General features: G+C 44.0%; 1 protein-coding gene across 12 annotated transcripts in view; it reads right to left on the bottom strand.

Moving 5' to 3' along the window:
- Positions 1 to 9,661: 9,661 nt before the first annotated feature.
- The window catches only part of LOC147123222 (LIM and calponin homology domains-containing protein 1-like), a 637,194-nt gene continuing 623,724 nt past the window's right edge, over positions 9,662 to 23,131 (bottom strand). For all 12 annotated transcript variants that reach the window (XM_085969236.1, XM_085969219.1, XM_085969256.1 and 9 more), the window contains 6 exons: positions 22,777 to 22,895; positions 19,507 to 19,672; positions 17,947 to 18,033; positions 17,566 to 17,674; positions 14,987 to 15,089; positions 9,662 to 9,788 (listed from right to left, as the gene is read on the bottom strand). In XM_085969236.1, coding sequence (XP_085825362.1) covers positions 9,763 to 9,788; positions 14,987 to 15,089; positions 17,566 to 17,674; positions 17,947 to 18,033; positions 19,507 to 19,672; positions 22,777 to 22,895 — 610 coding nt within the window. In that variant the 3' untranslated portion in view covers positions 9,662 to 9,762. The remainder of the gene's footprint in view (positions 9,789 to 14,986; positions 15,090 to 17,565; positions 17,675 to 17,946; positions 18,034 to 19,506; positions 19,673 to 22,776; positions 22,896 to 23,131) is intronic.

Genomic DNA, 23,131 nt, shown 5'->3' with positions numbered 1-23,131 from the left:
GGTCTGTTCTGAATCTATCCCATTTAGCACGGTGGTAGTGCCACACAACATGATGGACAATGTCCTCAGTGTGAAGACGGGACTTCGTCTCCACAAGGACGGTGCAGTGGTCACTGCCAACCAATACTTTCATGGATAGACGCATCTGCAACAGGTAGATTGGTGAGGACGAGGTCAAATAGGTTTTTCCCTCATTTTGGTTCTTACCACCTGCCGCAAGCCCAGTCTGGCAGCTATATCCTTCAGGGTTCGGCCAACTTGGTCAGTAGAGGTACTACCGAGCCACTCTTGGTGTTGGACATTGATGTCCCCCACCCAGGGTACATTCTATGCCCTTGCTATACTCAGTGCTTCTTCCAAGTGGTGTTCAACATGGAGGAGTACTGATTCATCAGCTGAGGGAGGGCGATAGGTGGTAATCAGCAGGAGGTTTCCTTGCCCATGTTTGACCTGATGCCATGAGACTCCATGGGGTCTGGAGTCAATGCTGAGGACTCTCAGGGCTGCTCCTTCCTGACTGTATACCACTGTGCCGCCATCTCTGGTGGGTCTGCCCTGCTGGTGGGACAGGGCATACCCAGGGATGGTGATGGAGGAGTCTGGGATGTTGGCTGAAAGGTATGATTTCGTGAGTATGACTATGTCAGGCTGTTGCTTGACTAGACTGTGGTGAGACAGCTCTCCCAATTTTGGCACAAGTCCCCAGATGTTTGTGAGGAGAACTTTGCAGGGTCGACTGTGCTTGGTTTGCCTTTGTCGTGTCTGAATCCAATGCCTAGGTCGATGTTGGGTGGTCCATCCGGTTTTATTCTTATTATAGGTTTTTGTAGTGGTTTGATACAACTGAGTGGCTTGCTAGGCCATTTCAGAGGGCAGTTAAGAGTCAACCACATTACAGTGCATCTGGAGACATATATAGGCCAGACTGGTAAGGACAGCAGGTATCGTTCCCTAAAGGACATTAGAAATGTGAAAACCCATTTTTAGAGTGTCAATATTTACCTGCAGTGCCTGTTATACCTGTAGGTGGTGATGTGAGAGAGGTTTATAATGTTAAATTCCATGTAATGATAGCTGCTAAAACAATAGCTGCTACATAGTATACTGAAAGTTTATGGTTTAAAAAATACTGGTTGATTTCAAGCTCTGCCCATCCAGTGTTGATGTGGAACAGAAGGTCTCTGAGCATCCATTGTTTCAGCTATTAGCTATATTGGATATTGGAGGGCCAGGGAGACAGGCATTGGAGGAACAGAAAGAGCCAGAGAGACTGGAGGGTAAGCAAGACATAGTTAAACAATTAAGCTGACACAGACAGCAGATGACCCTCTGTGAGCAATGTCATGGGATTATTATATATATATAACACGTATGTGTGTATGTTGATCTTCCATGGCTTTGCTTGCACATGGGGTGGGGGGCAGTGGGGGAAAGAGTCAAGACCAAAAGAGTCTGCAGATGAAGCAGAGTTAGAGGACAAGGGATAATTGGACCAGGGCATGCAGATATAATTCAGTTGCAGTTTTAAAGTCATGGGGGGAGAAATTCATTATAGCCCAGGAATGGGCGGTAACTTTTGAAAAGTTTGAGAATTAACGGCAGGTGCTAATGCTTCAGACTGCATGCAAAATTCAGTCTCATTGCCCAAAGAAAGGATTGGAGCACTAAATTAAGCACTAATGGCCTAGCTCAGTGGCGTTAAACTCGAAGCGCTGAACAATATCAGGTGCAGTCTAATCACAAGTCATCATTGCCACAGGCTCTTTCCAGTTCTTAAAGGGGAGGTTCAATGATGCTGCAGAACCTCATTCTCATCATTGCTGGCTGTGCAGCCATCTCAGACAGCAGCAGCAGGTCAAGGAAAAGGAGCCGGATGACTCAAGCAGCTGTAATGATGGCAGATTCACGCCCCAGGGAGAGAGCCCACAGATTCTGCAACTATGCATTGGAGGCATTGGTGTTCGCAGTGGAATGACGGAGGGCAGTGCTCTACCCGACAAGTGGCAGGAGGCCCTCGCCACAAGTCTTCTGGACCATGTAGAGGGAGGTAGCCCAGCACGTCTCGGGCAGCACTGTGGTCCCCAGGACCCACACACAGTGCAGGAAGAAATTTAACGACCTCACTCGGATGGTCAGGGTGAGTCAATGCTTCAACAAATGATACGTACACCATCTGAACCACAGTCTGCACACACTGCCCAAAGCACCACACCCCCCAGCACTCACCCGCCAACAATCTCTACCCACCAACACTCACACCCAAATCTCACACCTTGCACACAATCACAGCTATTCAACTATAGCAGGCATATCACCCAGACACATTGCTCCACACTCACTCACACACTTTCTCTTGCAGGCCAAGGTGGCTCACAACAGGAGAGAGCAGGAGCGTACAGGTGGGGGAGAAGCCGACACCCAACCACTATCTGAGCTGGAGACTCGAGTGCTGGAGATCATTGGGTGCCAGGTGGTGGGTGCCATGGGCGCCAGATGGTGGGTGCCATTGCCACCAGCGACATTGACCCCCTTGGGGCCAACAACAGTATGTTCATCCCTACTCCTTCTTCTCACATCCCACTTCCCCCTCACCCCACAAGCGTTTCGCACTTTCCAGCAAATCATGCTGTATGCATGTATTTCTCCCTTCCTGCACCCTCCCCTCACCTTAACCCAACTTTTGTGCATTTATGCTTTCAGATAATGAGCAAGCACCTGAGCAGCCTGTTCCGGAGGGCACCATTGAGAGCAAGGTGGGAGAAGAGGAGGAGGAAGAACACACCACGTCACTGCCTGTCTCACCCGCAGGCACCAGCTCAGATACCGGCACTACGCATTCTTTAGAGGATAGTATAGTAGCATGATCTGCACAGGGTGATGCACCGGGGACGAGTGGGCTGCAGCAAGGCCAGGGGGAAAGGGTAGCTTGGGAGTCAGCTCCCCAGAGGGCGAGCTCGCGTGCGAGTTCTGCTGCACAGGAGTCAGATGAGGACCTCGATGGGGAGGCCTTTAGAAGAAGGGTGATGGGCATGCACACGGAGATAATAGGTGCAATGGCAAGGGTGCCTGAGAGCCTCTCGGCAATGGTAAGGAGTGTGGATGAGTCCGCCTCCAACATTGCACAAGGCTCTGCACACACCATTGAGCCCATCATTTCCAGTCTGCAAAGGATGGTCGACTCCCAGATAGACTGTGGCGACCCAGACCTGATGCTGCGTGTGATGGGTGATGTTGTAGCTTCCATTGCAACACAGGTGGAAGCAACGCAACATCTTAGTGCTGTAATGCCGTCTATGCTTGGTGCTGTTCAATCTCAGACTGCTCTCATGCAGTCTCAGCTTGATGCAACGCAAGTTCTGACCGCTGCCATCATGGCTGAGTTTACCACTGTCGACCAGGGCTTTCACGGTGTCGCAGCAGGTCAGCAATCTGTGCTGCAACAGATTGCTAGGGATGCTGAGGTGCTGCCCCAGGGGAGTGGGAGTGGGTCAGTAGAGCAGGAAGCTGCTGTCCTCTCTCAGGATGACAGCATTCCTGCTCCCACTGCCTGCACTCCGCCATTGCCCTTGTTGCTGCCTGTCATCCAGCCATGCCAGACTGCTGCCGCCCATGCTGAGGTGGTGCAGTCTACAGCCGGGCCCTCCAGGCCCAGAGCTGGTCGAGGGCATCTTGCAAGGCCATCTGAAGTCTCCTGCATGGACACTCAGCCTTCCACCAGCCCTGCTGCAGCCACTGGGCCAACACTTTGTAGGAGCACTAGAGCCGACAAAGGCACAGTAATGAGAGGCACGAAGGGATTGCACAAGGGTGAATAGTTAATATTGTTGTTGTAAATACATGTTAACTGATTATTGATAAATTTATTAATTTTGTTTGGATTATTTTGTGGTGTCTCTCATTTCAGCTGTGTGCTGTGATATGGCCTACAACAGGGATGCAATGATGGGGCTGTGGTGAGCAACAGGGATCTGGGGTTTAATTTATTGGAACCGCAGTCTGATGAGGCGGTCATGGACCACCCTTCTGGAAGGCTGATTGAGTGGCTGCCTCCTCCCTCGCTCCTGCTCCTCCTGCTCCTCCTCGTCTTCCTCTTCCTCCTCCTCCTCCTCAGGTAGTTCCACAATCCCTGGTGGCAAGGGCTGGGCCCTCATGATGGCCAAGTTGTGGAGCATGCAGCAGAACATGACAAAATGGGACACCCGCTCAGCTGAGTACTGAAGGGCTCCTCCCGAGCGGTCAAGGCAGCGGAACCATTGCTTGAGCACCCTGATGGTCTGCTCGATGATGTTCCTGCTGGAGGCATGGTTCTCATTACATGAGTGCTGGGCAGGAGTGTTGAGGTTGCGGAGGGGAGTCATGAGCCAGGTGGAGAGCAGATAGCCCTTGTCTCCGAGCAGCCAGCCGCGAGCTTGACGTGGTGGCTGGAAGAGTGCTGGCACACCGGTCTGGCACAGGATGAAGGCATCGTGGCTGCTGCCAGGATAGCAGGCATTGACATTGAGGATTCGCTGTCTGTGGTCGCGCACCAACTGCACATTAAGTGAGTGGTAGCCTTTGCGGTTATGGAAGATCTCAGGCTTGCAATGCGGTGCCTGCAAAGCCATGTGGGTGCAGTCAATGGCGCCCTACACCATGGGGAAGTCCACTATCTTGGCAAAGCCAGATGCACGTTTGTCCTGCTTCTCTCTGGTGATGGGGAAGGAAATGTAGTCCCTTCTCCTACTGTAGAGAGCCTCTGTGACCTCCCGGATGCAGCAATGGATGGCGAGCTGCGACATGTTACCTATATCTCCTGTTGCAGACTGGAAGGCTCTGCTGCAGAAGAAATTGAGGGCAACAGTGATCTTGACTGCCACAGAGAGAGCCGTGGTCGCCCTGATCTGAGGCTGGAGGTCTGGTTGCAAGAGGTGGCAGAGTTCTGTGACCACCTTCTTGTCGAAGCAGAGCCTTCTAATACACTGCTCCTTGCTTAATTGGAGGTAGGAGAAGTGCTCTCGGAATAGCCTCAGAGGGTAAGGCCTTCTGTTGAGAGCCCTCATGGCCCTTCTCCTCCCTCTGGCCACATGTTCAAATCTTTCTCGCTGCCTCTGCAGTAGATTCTGGAGGGCGCGGTCGACTGCCAGTACAACCCCCATTAATATAACCAAGTGTTGTGAGAATAAATGTAACTAATTATTAGTAGCCACAACACTCCTGCTACTAAACAACCTTTAAATGACTGAATTAAACTGTTGCACAATCTCAAACTGACAAGGAAGCAGTGAAACTGCACTAACCTGACAGCTGTGACTCATTACTCATGATCCCTTTAAGTTACGCCCCTGGAGCCGGCATCCACCTGCTTGACGCCTCCCCTCCCTGTTGTTTTCAGAGCGAGGCGCAAAGGCAGGGGACGAAAATGAATTTGGCAGATCGGGCGCCCAGTGAGCGTTGCATGCTCACTGATGTCATGATCTGCCTGCCCTGGTGGTAATTCGTAGTGGTGGTGCTACAGGGGGGCCAGATTTGGCATGCATCGCTGGATTCGCCTCGCCCCGGCGCTACTGCATGAGCGCCCCCGCCAGGCACTAACTGGAGGCGCTAACCAACTGAAATTTCCCCCCCTAGGCTCTGAATTTCCACAGGGATTCTACCAGACATGTAGAATCCCTGCAGACTTTCAGGACGATATATTTTTTCCATATTTTTATACATTTGGTTATTTATAAATAGCTAAACGTACAGCAATTTGGGAAGCAGAGAAGTAGAGTTGGTTAGGCCATAGGAGTTTCTCTGCAGTGGAGGCTGAGAAGCTGGAAGACACAAACCTGAGGTGCTACAGCACCACCATTGGCCAGAGGGTGTAATTACACCATTAAAAATATTTCAGAGTTTCCATTTTAAATGTGCATAGGAATTTATAATGGATAAGTTAACTGAAAGTGTGTGCAGACATAAGACTTCATATATTATATAGGTATATACATGTTAAAAAGTTCTAAAGCTCAATCTGTGGAAAATAAAAGCATTACACCTTAGTATTTTTAAATGTTTATTTATAAACAACATACATTTACTATAAAAGCTGTTGCATTATTTGAACACATTGTATTTTTTCCTTCAAGAGGAAAATCACTATACATATAGCGCAATAGTTGAACTGTAGCATATACCAGACAATTTCAATTGTTTATCTTTGAACATTAGCCCCAGTTACAATTATTCACTTAAAAATGCACCAGTCCAAGTCCATATTTGGTCAAGCATGTTTTGGAAAAATGCTGTTAACCACATACAATCAGATCTAAGAGCTCTCTATACAGATGTTACTAGATGGTGACAGAGCTTCATTGCATGCTGCTGTAAGGATACCTCATCCAATCACGCAAACATGAATGGCCGAGTCTTGCCGACAAAGTGAGGAGAGCAAGCGCAACAATAGGTACTTTGACAAATCTTTTTGATTTATGAACCAAACATGGACTTCCCAAAATCAGTAAAAGTCAACCATACACATAGTGGAACATTTTAAAACAAAATGTAATTTCCAAAAGCAAAATAATGCATTTTTATTTGACTATTTTATTGTTATTGAAGCCGTGTTTTCATGTTATTAGTGTTACGCACTGTGGTTAACCAAAGTGTCATCTCTGTTACGATTAATAGAAGTTCACTTGTATGAACACCTATATTAACGTTTTAGATAAATTACTATTGGTGTTGTTAGTGGATGAACACAATGTCTTTTATAGCATTCCCCAGCTTATTTTAAATGAGTTAACAGCTCCTTTAAAATAGTGGACAGAGGAATATCATATAAACTCGTTAATTGTTCATTCCCTAATATTGCCAACAGTATTTTCAAGCCCATATTCTGTCTTCAGTACGAGCATTCAATGGTTTTAAATATTAATGTTTAATTGTATATTACATATAATTCTGTGTTGAAACAGTTTACTCCACAGGTCAAGAAGTTGCAGCGTTACCACATAAATGCTTAGTGACTTTGGCGTTGGTTCAAGGTGTAGCCACTTAAAAAAAATTTCAGATAAAACAGAATTGTAAGTGGGGCTATTGGAACAGGTACAGAATGTGCTACTGCATATGTTCACTGCTTCCTCTGTATTTTTAATTTCTGAGGAGGAAAAGAGTACAAGAATATGTAAAAAGTCCTCTTTAAAAATCTTTTGAGTGTTAAAATGTGTATTTTACACAATGGATGTACTATCTGCAAGAGAAGCATCAGCCTTTGCTGAAACCATGCAGAAGGGTAGGAAACTTCGGTTTACTATGAGTTGGTCACATGAGATGAACCAATTAGGCCTCAGCGTCATTTCTGACTCATCTTCCCAGAATCACCTGCACCCAGCTCATCTGAGAGCTGACAGAGATGCTTATCGAGCCGGATACCAATTACTTCACATTCACTGCAGATGCTCAACACTTTTGACCATCTGTGTGCAACAACCTGCATTTTCTAAGGCACGGTTTTAATGTGAAAGAAACAAAATCTTGCATTCCAACAGACTGATCCAACAATGGTTACAAATAAAAAAAACAGCAATCAACATATAATACCTCGGCATAAGGACTCCACTAGCATGCAAAACATGGTTTTAACTATTTCAATAAATAAATGTCAACCGTGTAATTTTAAGAAATAATTATTGCTGAGCCAAAGAAGAAGAGATTTATTTATTTATGTGCTCTTTAACACTGTTATTAAATGATTATGGACTACACTTTAATATTTGTCCTACTGTAAGGAAATCAAGAGCCTCAGTGAGTATGGAACTGACATTGTATTGCTGTTGTTTAAAGCAGATACAATGTAGTTGACTAATTAGGTGCTTTCAGTTCTCCAAAGAATCACTTTGCAAGCATCTGGTTCAGATATAATTGGTTTGCTAAGCAAGTATTATGGCATGTCTCAGGCTAGTTGTAATTGTTTGATTGGTTGGCCTGCTTTATCTACAAATCAAGGAGAGTGACATTTTAAAAGTCTGTGATATTCCAGAAAAAACAAACAAAAAAATCGCAAGTCTGCAGCTAATTCTTCCACTAATGGGTCTGCAGTTTTACAGTAATTTAGTAAAATCTTCACGAGCCTTGTGGATTATTCCAGTAGTGACTTGTGACAGATTTAGAAATAATTTAAACCAGTTGAATGCAATCCAATTTTTCCCTGCTTAGAAAGATTGACTGTTTAAAATATTTCATAGTTGCAATGCTTCATGTTAGGTAGAATGTTTTATAATAAAGGTGCAATAATCACCAAAATAATTGTATTTTCTTTTTTGTTACCTTAATAGGGCACTAATATCTTAATTATTCCCAGTGTATAGGAATTCCTGCATTTTAGAGGGAACATTTGACCAAGTTTGAGGCAAAATGGCGAAAATTCTAACCTGGTGTTCATTGTTTTCTGCCCAGTTCCATAATAGATGTCCCAAGTTGCCAGAATCTAAAATGGTGGTGCAGGCTGTATTCTCAGCTCAAATAGTAAGGGTGAGCATTTGAGCACGTAAACATATTGCATCTTATTTACTAGAATACTATTGGAATTTCATTATTTCAATACTTGGTGTATCTTTATTTACAAGAAAAATACCAGATTTACAGGAGAAAAAATCCACATGGAACAGAGTAAACACTGGGTCAACAGGAAAATCAGGGACTGGCTCTGTATTATACAAGAAAATCGGATCAAGGTGTGGGAGCAGTCAATTCCTTTTTTTTTGTTGTCCTGAATTTGAATTGCTGTCTGGCAGTTGTCTACTAAATAATCAATTACTTGAAGAAAATATTGATCTAAATGCTTCTTTATAGCGACTTAGATCAATTAGCTAAGTAATAGGTGAAAGAAAGCCAGCATTGAAAACCCAAAAGATCTGATGCACTGTAACAGCTATTACCAGTGCACATTTGAGAGCAGGCTTTGATTACCAACTGTATTCTTTCCAACATAGCAAATTGGGTGCAGTAAATCTCGGACTGGCATGCGTATTTCCCTAGAAGACAAGCATTTCAGCTTTCCTTCTCATTTTTATTTAAAAATGCAATGTCTGACACATTTATAAATTGTGTAGTTGCATGTTGTTATTAGCTTGTATAGAAGAATAGCCAGAACAGCCTGATTATTGCCTCATTATCCATTTTTTTCTGCATGCCAGACCTCGAGATGATATTCTCACATTATGAAGAAATACACCTGCATTACTTAGCAATCTAAAATATCAGAATGATTGTAAATCTATCCATTTAGAATGATCTCTATATTCCCTCAATGTAACACAGATGGGTCAAGTTAGTTCCAGGAAAAGGAAGAAGACAGTTATTATCCACTACACAGGACAAACATAGTTTGATTCACTTACTCCAATAATCATTGCACCTTTATGTTTACTTTTTTCATAATTGGAGGAGGCAATAAAATAAATTACATATCACACAATATTAATTAAATACATGTTGAATCCAGTTAAAAGCTTTTTTTTCAACAGCAAATATATATCAAAGTTTGCTACTTTTGTAACTATATGCACAAAAGAACAGCGGTTTCACTAAGTATGAAAATGATCCAAGGTGTAGGCTGCCAAAGTAACAATGCAGGTAAAAGCCGTTTTGGAAAACAATGGTTCTCCTAATGAGAAAGCCAATGAATGACAGTTTCTATCCGCGATTGTCTGTGAAGCAGTCATCACAAGGATCAGCATTGAGCATCGGGGCCATCTGTGTTCTGTCCGGCTTCCAGTTGCTGTTGCTGATTGGCATGTGGCAAGGTCATAAAGTGGTGGGTTGTCCAGCAGCTGAAAAAAATGGCAATTTGAGTGGGCAATATTCAATTATAATGCATTCCTCAAATATTGCAATGTTACAAAGACTTAAAGGAGCCTAATGCTATCATTGAAATCGCTCAGTGATTTATGTTCAACTGCCATTATTAAACTCATCTCTTCCTAACATTGCCAGGACAGCCATTTTGGAAATTAGACTCCAAGCAGCTAGGTTGTCCAGGCATGCAGATGGTATTGTAATACAGTTACTATACTTCTATTATGGTGCATTGTACTTTTTATTATTTTCAAACAAAAATTTGGGAGTTCTATTAAGAATTCTACGAGAAGGTAACTAAAGGGTAAAATTTCCATTGTGTCAGCTCCTGGTGCATACCTGGAACACATACTGGTAAATCACATACTTCCAGCCCATGATTACCCATCCATGGAAGTTGATGGATGCCAAAATCACAAGCTGATATTGCACAGTTTCCTGATATGAGCCAGGAGTGGGTACAACAGAATGTTTGCTCCTAAATTAGAGGATGAAAATTAAGCATTTCAAAATCCAAGTATTGAATTTGCAGAAGGTATGTAATGTTCCACATGTGAGTCTTTTAAAGAAGGTTAAGGTTCAAGGAATGAATGGCGATTTATCTAGATTAATTTAAAAATGGCTCAGCCACAGAAAGCAGAAAGTGATGGTAAATGGAATAAGCTTTGTCCTAGGAACACTGACGAGTGCATTTCTGTTGGAATCTGTTCTTAGTCCCATGCTATAGCTGTCAGTCATAAAAAAAAACAGAACAGAGTGTTCCTTATGTTACAAAAAATACTGCTATTAACAATTTAGGCTTAGGAATCAAAAACACAATTTCTAAATTTGCAGATGACACCAAATTGGGGAGGATAGTCAATACTGAGGAGGACTGCAACAAGTTACAGGAGGACATTAATAAATTTGCAGAATGGGCATATAATTGGCAAATGAAGTTCAACACAGATAAATGTGAGGTGTTACATTTTGGTAGGAAGAATAAGGAGGTCACTTATCACTTGGAGTGTGCGAGTCTAGGTGGGGTAGAGGAACAACGTGATCTCGGAGTACAAATAAACAAATCATTAAAAGTTGCGACACAGGTTAGCAAGGCCATTAAAAATGCAAACTAAGAACTAGGGATTATTTCTAGAGGGATAGAATTGAAAAGTAGGGAAGCTATGCTAAACCTGTATCGAACCTTGGTTAGACCACACTTGGAGTACTGCGTATAGTTCTGGTTGCCATATTATAAAAAGGATATAGAGACACTGGAGAGGGTGCAGAGCAGATTTACAAGGATGATACCAGAAATGCAAGGGTATATGTATCAGGAAAGGATGAACAGGCTGGGTCTCTTTTCTCTTGAAAAGAAGGCTGAGGGGTAACCTAATAGAGGTCTTTAAAATTATGAAAAATTTTGATAGAGTGGATACAATGTTTCCACTTGTGGGGAAGAGCATAACTAGAGGCCATCAATATAAGATAATCACCAAGTAATCCAATAGGGAATTCAGATGAAACTTCTTTACCCAAAGAGTGGTGAGAATGTGGAACTCGCTACCACAGGGAGTGGTTGAAGTGAATAGTATAGATGCATTTAAGGGGAGGCTAGACAAGCATATGAGGGAAAAGGGAATAGAGGATTATGCTGATAGATTTAGATGAGGAAAGATGGGAGGAGGCTCGAGTGGAGCATAAATGCCAGCATGGACTGGTTGGACCGAATGGCCTGTTTCTGTGCCATTTATCCTAAGTAATCCTATGTAATGTGGTCACATGGTGAGTATAAAAGGGACAGTATTAACATTCAAAGGGATTTTTTTTAATTTCATTCATGGCACGTGAGCGTCGCTGGCAAGGCCAGCATTTATTGCCCATCATAATTGCCCTTGAGAAGGTAGTAGTGAGTTGCCTTCTTGAACTGCTGCAGTCCATGCGGTGAAGGTACTCCCACAGTGCTGTTAGGGAGGGAGTTCCAGGATTTTGACCCAGCGACGATGAAGGAAAGGCGATATATTTCCAAGTCAGGATGGTGTGTGACTTGGAGGGGAACTTGGAGGTGATGGCGTTCCCATGTGCCTGCTGCCCTTGTCCTTCTAGGAGGTAGAGGTCATGGGTTTGGGAGGTGCTGCCGAAGAAGCCTTGGCGAGTTGCTGCAGTACATCTTGTAGATGGTACACACTGCAGCCACGGTACGCCGGTGGTGCAGGGAGTGAATGTTTAAGGTGGTGGATGGGGTGCCAATTAAACAGGCTGCTTTGTCCTGGATGTTGTTGCATTTTTTGAGTGTTGTTGGAGCTGCACTCATCCAGGCAAGTGGAGAGTATTCCATCACACTCTTGACTTGTGCTTTGTAGATGGCGGAAAGGCTTTGGGAGTCAGGAGGTGAGACACTCGCTGCAGAATAACCAGCCTCTGACCTGTTCTTATAGCCAAATATTTATGTGGTGAGTCCAGTTACGTTTCTGGTCAATGGTAACCCCCAGCACGTTGATTGTGAGGGTTTTGGCCGTTGAATGTCAAGGGGCGGTGGTTAGACTCTCGCTTGTTGGAGATAGTCATTGTCTGGCACTTCTGTGGTGCGAATGTTACTTGCCACTTATCAGCCCAAGCCTGAATGTTGTCCAGGTCTTGCTGCACATGGGCATGGACTGCTTCATTATTTGAGGTGTTGCGAATGGAACTAAATATTGTGCAATCATCAGCGAACATCCTCACTTCTGACCTTATGATGGAGGGAAGACCATTGGTGAAGCAGCTGAAGATGGTTGGGCCTAGGACACTGCCTTGAAGAATGCCAGCGATGTCCTGGGGCTGAGATGATTGGCCTCCAACAACCACAATCACCTTCCTTTGTGCTAGGTATGACTCCAGCCAGTGGAGAGTTTTCCCCCCAATTCCCACTGACTTCAGTTTTACTAGGGCTCCTTGATGCCACACTCGGTCAAATGATGCCTTGATGTCAAGGGCTGTCACTCTCACCTCATCTCTGGAATTCTGTTCTTTTGTCCATGTTTGGACCAAGGCTGTAATGAGGCCTGGAGCCGAGTGGTCCTAGCGGAACCCAAACTGAGCATCGGTGAGCAGGTTATTGGTGAGTAAGTGCCGCTTGAAAGCACTGTCGATGACACCTTCCATCACTTTGCTGCTGATTGAGAGCAGACTGATGAGGCAATAATTGGCTGGATTGGATTTGTCCTGCTTTTTGTGGACAGGACATACCTGGGCAATTTTCTACATTGTCGGGTAGATGGCAGTGTTGTCGCTGTACTGTAACAGCTTGGTTAGATGTACGGTTAGTTCTGAAGCACAAGGCTTCAGCACGATAGCCGGGATGTTGTTAGGGCCCATAGCCTTTACTGTATCCAGTGTGCTCAGCCGTTTCTTGATATCACATGGAGTGAATTGCATTGACTGAAGACTGGCTTCTGTGGTGGTGGGGACCTCAGGAGGAGGCTGAGATGGACCATCCACTCGGCACTTCTGGCTGAAGATGGTTGCAAACGCTTCAGCCTTGTCTTTTGCACTCACGATCTGGGCACTGCCATCAATAATGATGGGGATATTCATGGAGCCTCCACCTCCCGTTAGTTGTTTAATGGTCCACCACCATTAACGGCTGGATGTGGCAGGACTGCAGAGCTTTGATCTGATCCGTTGATTGTGGGATCGTTTAGCTCTGTCAATAGCATGCTGTTTCTGCTGTTTTGCATATATCTAATCCTGTGATGTAGCTTCACCAGGTTGGCACTTCATTTTTAGGTATGCCTGGTGCTGCTCCTGGCATGCTCTTCTACAATCCTCATTGGACCAGTGTTCATCCCCTGGCTTGATGGTAATGGTAGAGTGAGGGATATGCTGGGCCATGAGGTTACAGATTGTGGTAGTGCTACTGCTGATGATCCACAACACCACATGGATGCCCAGTTTTGAGCTGCTAGATGTGTTCTGAATCTATCACTTTTAGCACGGTGGTAGTGCCACACCTGTCTTTAGTGTGAAGATGGCATTTTGTCAACACAAGGACTGTACGGTGGTTACTCCTACTAATACTGTCATGGACAGATGCATTTGCGACAGGTAGATGGGTGAGAACGAGGTCAAGTATGTTTTTCCCTCGTGTTGGTTCTCTCACCACCTGCCGTCCTTCAGGACTCGGCCAGCTTGGTCAGTAGTGGTGCTACTGAGCCACTCTTGGTGATGGGCATTGAAGTCCCCCATCCACAGTATATTCTGTGCCCTTGCTATCCTCAGTGCTTCTTCCAAGTGGTGTTCAACATGGAGGAGTACTGATTCATCAGCTGAGGGAGGGCGGTAGGTGGTAATCAGCAGGAGGTTTCCTTGCCCATGCTTGACTTGAAGCCATGAGACTTCATGGGGTCCGGAGTCAATGTTGAGGACTCACAGGGCCACTCTCTTCTGACTGTATACCACTGTGCCACCACCCCTGCTGGGTCTGTTCTGCCAGTGGGACAGGACATACCCAGGGATGGTGATGGAGGAGTCTGGGATGTTGGCTGAAAAGTATGATTCTGTGAGTATGACTATGTCAGGCTGTTGCTTGACTAGTCTGTAGGACAGCTCTCCTAATTCTGGCACAAGTCCCCAGAGCTTAGTGAGGAGGACTCTGCAGGGTCCACTTGGCTGGTTGTGCCTTTGTCGTGTCTGGTGCTGAGGTCAATACCGGGTGGTCCGTCCAGTTTTATTCTTTGTATACTTCTTTGTAGCGGTATCTGGGATCTGCGTCAATTAAGTGGATCAGCTAAGGATTGACGAATGGATTATAATGTGAATAAATGTTAAGTAATGTATATTGGAACAGTTAACAAGAAATACATGAAATGAAGGGCTGGCAATTAGAGAAGGTGGAAAGGGAATAAATGGGTGTAATTATTGACTATTCACTTTATGTTTCCAGTCAATGTGAAACATTTATCAACAAGGCTGAAGGATTAATGATTATAATACCATTACTATAAGCTATTCAAAATAATATTCAGCTTATTCATTGGAAAATATATGACTAGTGCCTAATCTTTAATAATAATCAAACATTCAGCATAGATTTTTAACTTTAGGCCTTGCATTACTTTTAATTGTAATTCTTCAGATTATAAGAACTTTGAAAGTTTTCAGGAAGAAACATGGGAATACTTTACAAGAAACACAGTGCTCGAATATAACTCACTTCGGGACCTGATATAGCAGTCATTACAATTGAGAAGCCCATTGCGGATCCGGACGTCTGTCCCAGTGGTTGCATCTCCAAGTTGTCCTTGACAGATACCACACTGTAATATCACAACAAAGTTGATTAGCCATTTCAATCCTACAAAAGCATTATAATGAGGTCTTGCCAATTTATCTGGATTCACTATAGAATAATAGATGATCAGGAAATGATCACAGAAGTTTCTGTGGTCTCTTGTCCTGGTTTTAGGCTGATGCATGTGCTTCTGGCCTCATCCCTTCTGTGTGTGGCCCTGAACCAACATGCGAGCACACATGCATTGGTGATTCATCTTTTCTGTTTCTATTATTTTGTTTAATTGTTACATTTTCCCCATGTCGTTACCATGGAAAAGATTTTGGTGATGCATCATAGGACTTGGTTTAGAGGCCAGTGGTAATGAAGCTCACTTTCAAAACATTGTCATGAATACATGGGCAACCAAGATCAAGTATAAACAATACAAAAAAACACAGTATCTTCCGTCATATGACTGTGTAACTTACAGAATTTTAGAGCATTTGCATAATGGGCCAGATTTTGCAGGGCATCTAATTGACATTTGTCATTAGTTAGACTTGCCCTTGCATGTTTAGGTTTTTAAATTATTTGCGTGGAAAGTTGCTGAAAGTGTGAGCTCATAATGGTACAGCAAGGGAAACCAAGCATCTGGGACCTGAGTGAGTAGAGCAAGCAACTGTGTGTCCCCTTAACCAATCAGATTGAGAAAAAAACAATGGCTGGACTTAGAAGGAAGTGTAAATTAGAGTGGGTGAATTCAATGCCAAATCAGGTACAGAAAGAGAAATAAAGAGCGGGAAATAAGATTGGATTAAGAAAGAGAGAAAAAAGAGACAGAAAAGTCAAAAAGAAATTAAACTTGTCATTTAAAAAATCTCCAACAACAATTAAAACCTGTAGGAATGAGACACCACACTTATAATAGTTGATTTTCAGTACCAGAGAGATTGATTGGCAGTAATTAACACTTATCACAACACTAAAAAGGTACTTAGATTTGAAATGACGAGACTTAACTTTCTGTGGCGAGTTTAATTCGTATCTACCGCACAAATACAGCAACTTCACGCCATTCAATGCATTTCACTGGTAAGGCAGACAGAAAGATGCTTTTTCACGAAGCTAAAGGTGGAGCGGCGCTACTTGGACAGCAACCTTTGTATATTTGCATTTAACCACGCAACTGCCCCTCGCCTGAAATTGCAGTGCCATTGGTGCATAAATAACGGTGACGCCATTAGCCTCACTGTTAGTTTGACAGCAAATTATGGCCCATTAACACAACATTTTAAGAGACTTTTGAATCTGTTTTAAATAATTTTAGAAATGGAATGTTGTACTTTGAAGATATTGTTCAGCAGTTCCTGCAGCCACTACAATACTGACTGTGTTATCAAGTTTGTAAACTACACCAGTGATTTAACCTGAAGGCTTCATTTTAAAAGAAGCCTGAAAGATCTCACTGCCAAACCCAGTTCACTGTAAATTTCTAATACTGGTTTTATGCTGCATTTCTGGTGCCAGGGCTGCACTGAAATCTTCACTATGCTGACTCCAAAAACACAATATAAAGCTGCCGGTGCCAGCATAATATCAAGAGTATCAACACAGTCTGGGCTACCTCTAAGAGATGATCTAGCATTTTATTTTACACCAGTATAACTGCAACTGACACAAAGGGCACCTTTGATTTAAAACATCGGCGTTCTTCTGTATTGCTGTTTTGTCTGCCTCTTACTATATCACATACCAGCCCTAATACTTTCCCTACATTAACAAAATAAAATGTCATCCAATCGGTTACATTTAAAGTCATTTTATTAAATATTATCATACAGACTTAACCCATGCTTTGCCATTTTCATGTCACTGGAGTGCCATGGACAAAGTAATTCATCCATTGATGGGATAAATCACATCAAAGATCCACCCAACTTGTGTGTGAATTTTTACAGCCCTGATCCGCAATTGGTACAAAAAATGGTCTTTGTCGCTGGCCACTGGTTACTTGAGGCCCAATTTCCAGGTGAAAGTTCTGACCCACTGCACTTCCGGCGATGCAACAGTGCCGTGGAATCTGTGGGCTAGATGACTAAATATTGTGCAGGAGATGTTCCTCTCTCTATTGGGTCATAGAAATGTTATCTATAGAAATCAATCAGTCCAAGCTGAACAATGTAAGCTGAAATAGATAATCTGGAATTTCACTCAATTACCTTACGCTGGGGAGCAGGGAGAAATATTGCAGAACCTTTTCTCGGGAGATTTAATAAATGGAGCAGAGTCCATGATAGGGCAGATTGTACATGGTCTGTGGAAGGAGCAGGCTTGATGGACCAAATGATCTTTTCTCTCTTTTTGATATCATTAATTCTACAATAATTTAAAAAATAATATTTTCACACATAAATATGTGTGACCTCCATTTATGAGCACTTCCGATCACCATCAACACAGGCTACAAGTCAAGTGACATTAGAATAGCATCTTGGACTAGGACAGGCAGATGGTCTCACCGTAAAACACTGAATATGGAAATAAAGACTGAGTGTTTCGATGATCATGGCTGCACCTTTTCCAAGGGGGAGCCCACAAGTTGAGCACAACTTCTTCCCACTGACTGACCTACAAAACAAGGTAGAAATACAAAGATCAAAGCACGTTCCTTCAAAGAATGGAACATGATAAACATCTTTATTGGTTTTAATGCTGACCCTTTACTAGAAAGGTAATCATGAGATATACACCTGCACCTCAGTATTCTGAATCAGGATTAAACCAGTAATCTTTTATGCTTATATCTATATATTTTGGGCTGTACAATAGGGCTGTAGAGACACACTACCACTTAGCAGATGCTGTTTGGATGTGTCACTGATCCATTCTGTGATACCCACCTGCTAGGTGACTGGAGCTGAAGAGGAGGAGATGAGTGTGGGAGAGGCAGAGATTGGCCTGACTGTAAGTTTTCATAAGATCCAGACCTAGCAAAAAAAAACACAAATGTTGAGAATGACGTTTTCTTAGTGTGCTTCCACTTATACGAGATGAATAATCCAGTTGGCCGAATATTTAGAGAAACTGGTAACAGATCACATTAAGTAAAATTCTTCAATGGACTCTATCTATCACATTTGCTTGGCAGTGTCTGGAGTGCTCGTGTATGACTTGCACCTCTGATCTAATGGCAGTCTCACCCTTGATAGATTGGTCTAAGAACAGCACCTAACCCTATCTTGTGCCTCCTTGGAAATGTTAATGCACAGTAGTAGCCACACTCCAGAAACCACTTTAACTGGCAAATATAGTCAGCACACATTGCTACTGGTGATAGAGGGATTCCTATCTTCCACTGTGTGAAGGTTGAGCATGATGGAGGTGGCACAGGTAACTTGTAAGTTGGTCAAAGGCAACAAAGTTGCAACAGAAAACTGTGTGGCGCACAATGGCCACAACTTTAGTATAAAGTAAATGATACCTGGGCACCATGGAAGAACCCGCCACACCTTTAACATAATAAAATGTGCCAAAGTCTTCTACTGTGGTGAAGATAACTAAAACCAAGAAATGGAGGCTGAAGGATTGGGCGGTGACCAAAAGTGAGAGCAAAGAGGTAGGTTTTGAGAAGGTCTTTTGATAAGGGTAGAGAGGTAGCAAGATGGAGGAGTTAGGGGAGAGAGTTCCAGAGTTTGGGACCAAAACAGCTGAAGGTATAGCAGCTAAAACTGGAGTGGAGAGAAAGGGATGCAAAGGAGATCAGAAATGGAAGCGTGGATACACATAGGATCAACGGTCTGAATGAGGCTGCAGAGGTAAATAGAAATATATGAACAAGAGTAGGCCATTCAGCCCCTCGAGCCTGTTCCACGGATAGCAAAGAGCAAAGCAATGCAGGGATTTCTAGATAAGGACAAGTATTTTGAAATTGATATACAGGTGGACAGGGAGCTGGTGAAGGTTGTTGAAAAAGTGGATACTAGCGGAGGAGGACTTAGTTCAGGTTAGGATGTGGGTGGCAGAGTTTTGTAAGAGTTGAATTGAAGGAATTCGTTGCTCATCCACAGCTGATATCAGACAGGCCAGTGATGGCTGAGGATTCAAGAACAGTGGTTAAGTTGAGTGTCATCAGTAAATATGTGAACAATGACCCAATGCCTATGAATAATAGCACCAAGAGTGGACAAGCTGGGCATACCTGATAGTTAACCTGAAATTAATATTTTCACTTTAATTTGCATAAACTCTGTCACAGCTGCAGATTCTGTGTCCGAAGCATTAGCAGATTTGTCTGGCATCATTAAGGGACATAGTAATGTTCAATATATAATGGAAATTCAAAGCTTCCCACCTTTACACCGTAAGATTTACTGCCAGACTAATGCAGTACAAAGTGTACAATGTTAAATATAAAATGCAGTTTAGGAAAAATCTGGCAGAACAACTAATTGACTACTAACCACTTCTTTCTGTCCATCATATTGGACTGATGAGCCCAGCTTCTGTCCAGAGACCCAGTCTTTAGTACATCCTGAACCCCCTGTTGCTGCTTTCTCTGCACTTCAAGGAATGGAGGAAGTTCCTGTGTATTCCAAGATCTGCCTGGAATTACTGGGGACCCTGCAGCTGAAATCAACATAAAGTGTATGTTTTAAGTATATGGCAACAAGAGAGTTCCATGAATTAATTGGCATCATAAAATTACCATTCATTTCTAAAGCTACAAAAGGATTTAATCTCAATTAAATGAATTGTAAAAATTCATGTTGCTGTATTGATAATGTATTTAGGGCAGTATTATTTTAACAGCTGTTCCCAGAACTGAGGGAGTTTTACATTACTGCAGTGCTGTCAAAACCTGACACATGGGTCTCTCAGGTATACAGTAGTATAGAGTTTATGGTACTGGACTAGCAACCCAGAAGGTTGTGTTCAAATTACACCATGACAAGTTGTGAAACAGAATTCAATAAATCTGCTAACTTGTGAGCTAGTCCTAGCATTGATAGTGACCACTGCACAGTCCTTGTGAAGTCTTGCCTCCACAGTCTCCATCTCTTAGGGTGGCACTACCACTGTGCCAACTGGGATAGACTGAGGACAGATCTAGTAGCCCAAAATTGGGCATCTATGAAGCGCTGGGGGCCATCATCTGCAGCAAAATTGGTTACCACTTGAATCTTGGCTTTAGTTAATTTGGGTCACACAGCATTTTGCGCACATAAATAATTTTAATCACTTACTAGAGTCTGATGCAAAATGTTGGGCTAAGCCAGTGCAGGACCCACTTGTTCCCACAATGTCAAATTTTCCAATGAAAATTTCCAAACTACAGTGTGCAGCTACCGGGATTCCTTTCCATTAGCAGTAGAACGCTCCTATTAGTATGCATACAATTGCCCAATTGAAACACTGCATATTTGTACAGGAAAATTCGGAGCATTCTGGAGTGATTATTCACAAGTGCTAGTGGCCGAGTAAAAATAACAACTTCAGTCAACAAGTGCCTTGCTGACAGGACTGGGGAAAAACTGACTGACACAAAGGTTCATAAGACCCTAAGTACCAGGAAGAAAAAAATGAAAAAGTGGCCAGAAGTGGCTTGTGTAATGCTAAAACAATCTTCTTTCTTTCATTTTCAGCACCTACCAACACTGGATACCAATTAGAATGGGCATTCATTTCAGTTGCCATAGACATGCTGTTAAGGGTGGCAAAAAATGTTCCCCTGTCATTTAAATGTTACAATAAAGCTCTCATATGTTCCAAGGGGAGCTTCCTCCATACAACCCAAGACCCACCGTAAACACGGGGAACTGCCCTTTTTGTTTTGTCTATTGCTCCAGGAACTTCTGTACACAGTGCAACAGTCACGGGAACGGTAGCATAGTGGTTATGTTACTGGACTAGTAATCCAGAAGCCTGGAATAATAATACAGTAGATGCACATTCAAATCCCACCATGGCAGCTGGGCAATTTATAAAACCCAGATGGTTCACTAATGTCCTTTACCTGGTCTGGCCTATATGACTCCAAACCCACAGAAATGTGGTTGACTCTGAAATGGCCACTCAGTTGAATACAACCGCCACCTTCTCAAGGGTAATTAGGGATTGGCAATAAATGCTGGCGATGCCCACATCCCAGGAACAAATTTTTAAAAAGGCAAGGAAAATTGCCCCCAATATTTGTCTTAGAACCACTCCCCACTATGTAGCTCAGGTATCTAATGCCCATGTGTTGAGAATAAACAGATAGGCTTTTAATTGATATATTGATCAACCTTTCAAAGCAAAACAAGGTAGATACAATGAGGTTTATATCCAAAGACCTGTGCGCCCCTATTGTAACACTCCCCTTTCATTGTCATCATCCCTTTAAATGTGACTTACATGCAATTTTCTGCTTCCATACATCTGTCCTAATCTGAAGCTTTGCTAATAAGATGACCTTGAAACATTGGGTACTAACAGCATATTTCTAAAGCCTGCCAATAAGCCTTCGACTTTAAAATATGCCAACAGTAGAAAATCTAGCCCAAATATTCCTCCCTTGTGCATATTTAATATACTGAAGCATTTAAAAGGTGCACTGTCATAAGGTCACAGAAACTCCCAGCTGGCAACAGCTAAGGCAACAACAACTTGCATTTATATAGGGCCTTTAATGTAGTAAAACATCCCAAGGAATTATCAAACATAATTTGACACCAAGCCACGTAAGGAGATATTAGGACAGGTGACCAAAAGCTTGGTCAAACAGTGAGGAGCATCTTAAAGGAAGAGAAGTAGAGACGTGGAGAGGTTTAAGAAGTGAATTCCAGAGCTTGGCGCCTAGGGAGCTGAAGGCACAGAGGTAATTGTCCACATGCACGGTAGCTGAGGAGGTTAGCTCTCCACAACCCCTTTGACAGCATTCAAGTCTGAAGACACAGGGGGCTAAAAATTCGGTGGCGCCGCGTTTGGGGCGCCAAGCTCGCCTGGGCGCCGGAAGTCCCGCCCCGGAAGGAGCCGGGAGCGCCAGCCCGATATTCAGTTTGAGCGCCCCAAGAGGGACGCGGGGTGCTGCTCGAGGCGCCCCGCGTCCGTCTTGGGGCGCTCAAACTGAATATTGCAGCGCAACGTGCCGCAGCGCCACACACTGCGGCACGGCGTGCTGCGGTACTGCAGGCCCTCCTCACCTTCTTAAAGGGGAGGGGCCTGCACCAGCGCGATCACCGATCGCGAGTGCCGGCAAAAGAGCCCGGCACCGAGGAGAAGTGCCGGGCGCTCGGGACACAGCCGGCACTGCCCGGGGGGGGGGGTATCAGGAGGCCGGGGAGGGCGGCGCGAGGAGGTGCTAGCAGGCGGCCACCGAAAAAAATGGCCACCCCGCACCTCCCCTTTCATTTGCGCCACTACCGCCACAGGTAGGCCCCCTGAACCGGTCGCGATTTGCGACTGGCGCTACGGGGGGGGGCGCGACCCAATATTGCGTTCGGGGCGGTAGCGGGGCGCTGCGCACACCGATGACGTCATCGGTGGCGGTGCAGCGCTACAGGCTAACGCCGCCACTAGCACCCCGCTAAATTTCGCGGGAGGCATGGCCAGTGGCGCTAAAGCCACTGAGTGCCCTCTTTAGGCGCTAACTGGTGGCGCAGCCCACCAAATTTCTAGGCCAGGGTGTTTTTGGGTGCTTCAAAAATAAATGAAAAAGCATAGGTCAAGATGATATGTAGAGAAAGCCTTACCTTGAGCTGGTAGTTGCTGGTGACCTGTGTTGGGTATATGCCAGTCTGTCTGGTTCGGTCTTTCACTAACAGTCTCTTTGTCCATTTGGAAAATGTGTGCTGCAGACTGGAAGTCCAACCTGTTGGCACAGAACTCAAAATATTATTGAAAATTATTTCATATTTCCAACAACAATTGTTCCCTTTTAATACCTTTGGGAGGTGGAGTAGTGGCACAGTGCACCAGTGTAGCATGCAGCATTATAGAATGTAACTAGGATAAGGGTTTATCCTTGCAAGTCTTCACACAGCAACTCTCAACCTCAGTTGTTTGGGGGAGGTATTAAGTGGTGTGATCCTCTTCCTCGGAAAGAGA

This window comes from Somniosus microcephalus, chromosome 2, assembly GCF_052327205.1.
Source record: "Somniosus microcephalus isolate GS21.2 chromosome 2, FLI_Smic_1.0, whole genome shotgun sequence".
NCBI classification, from domain to species: Eukaryota; Metazoa; Chordata; class Chondrichthyes; order Squaliformes; family Somniosidae; genus Somniosus; species Somniosus microcephalus.
This window is presented reverse-complemented; position numbering and strand designations above follow the sequence as displayed.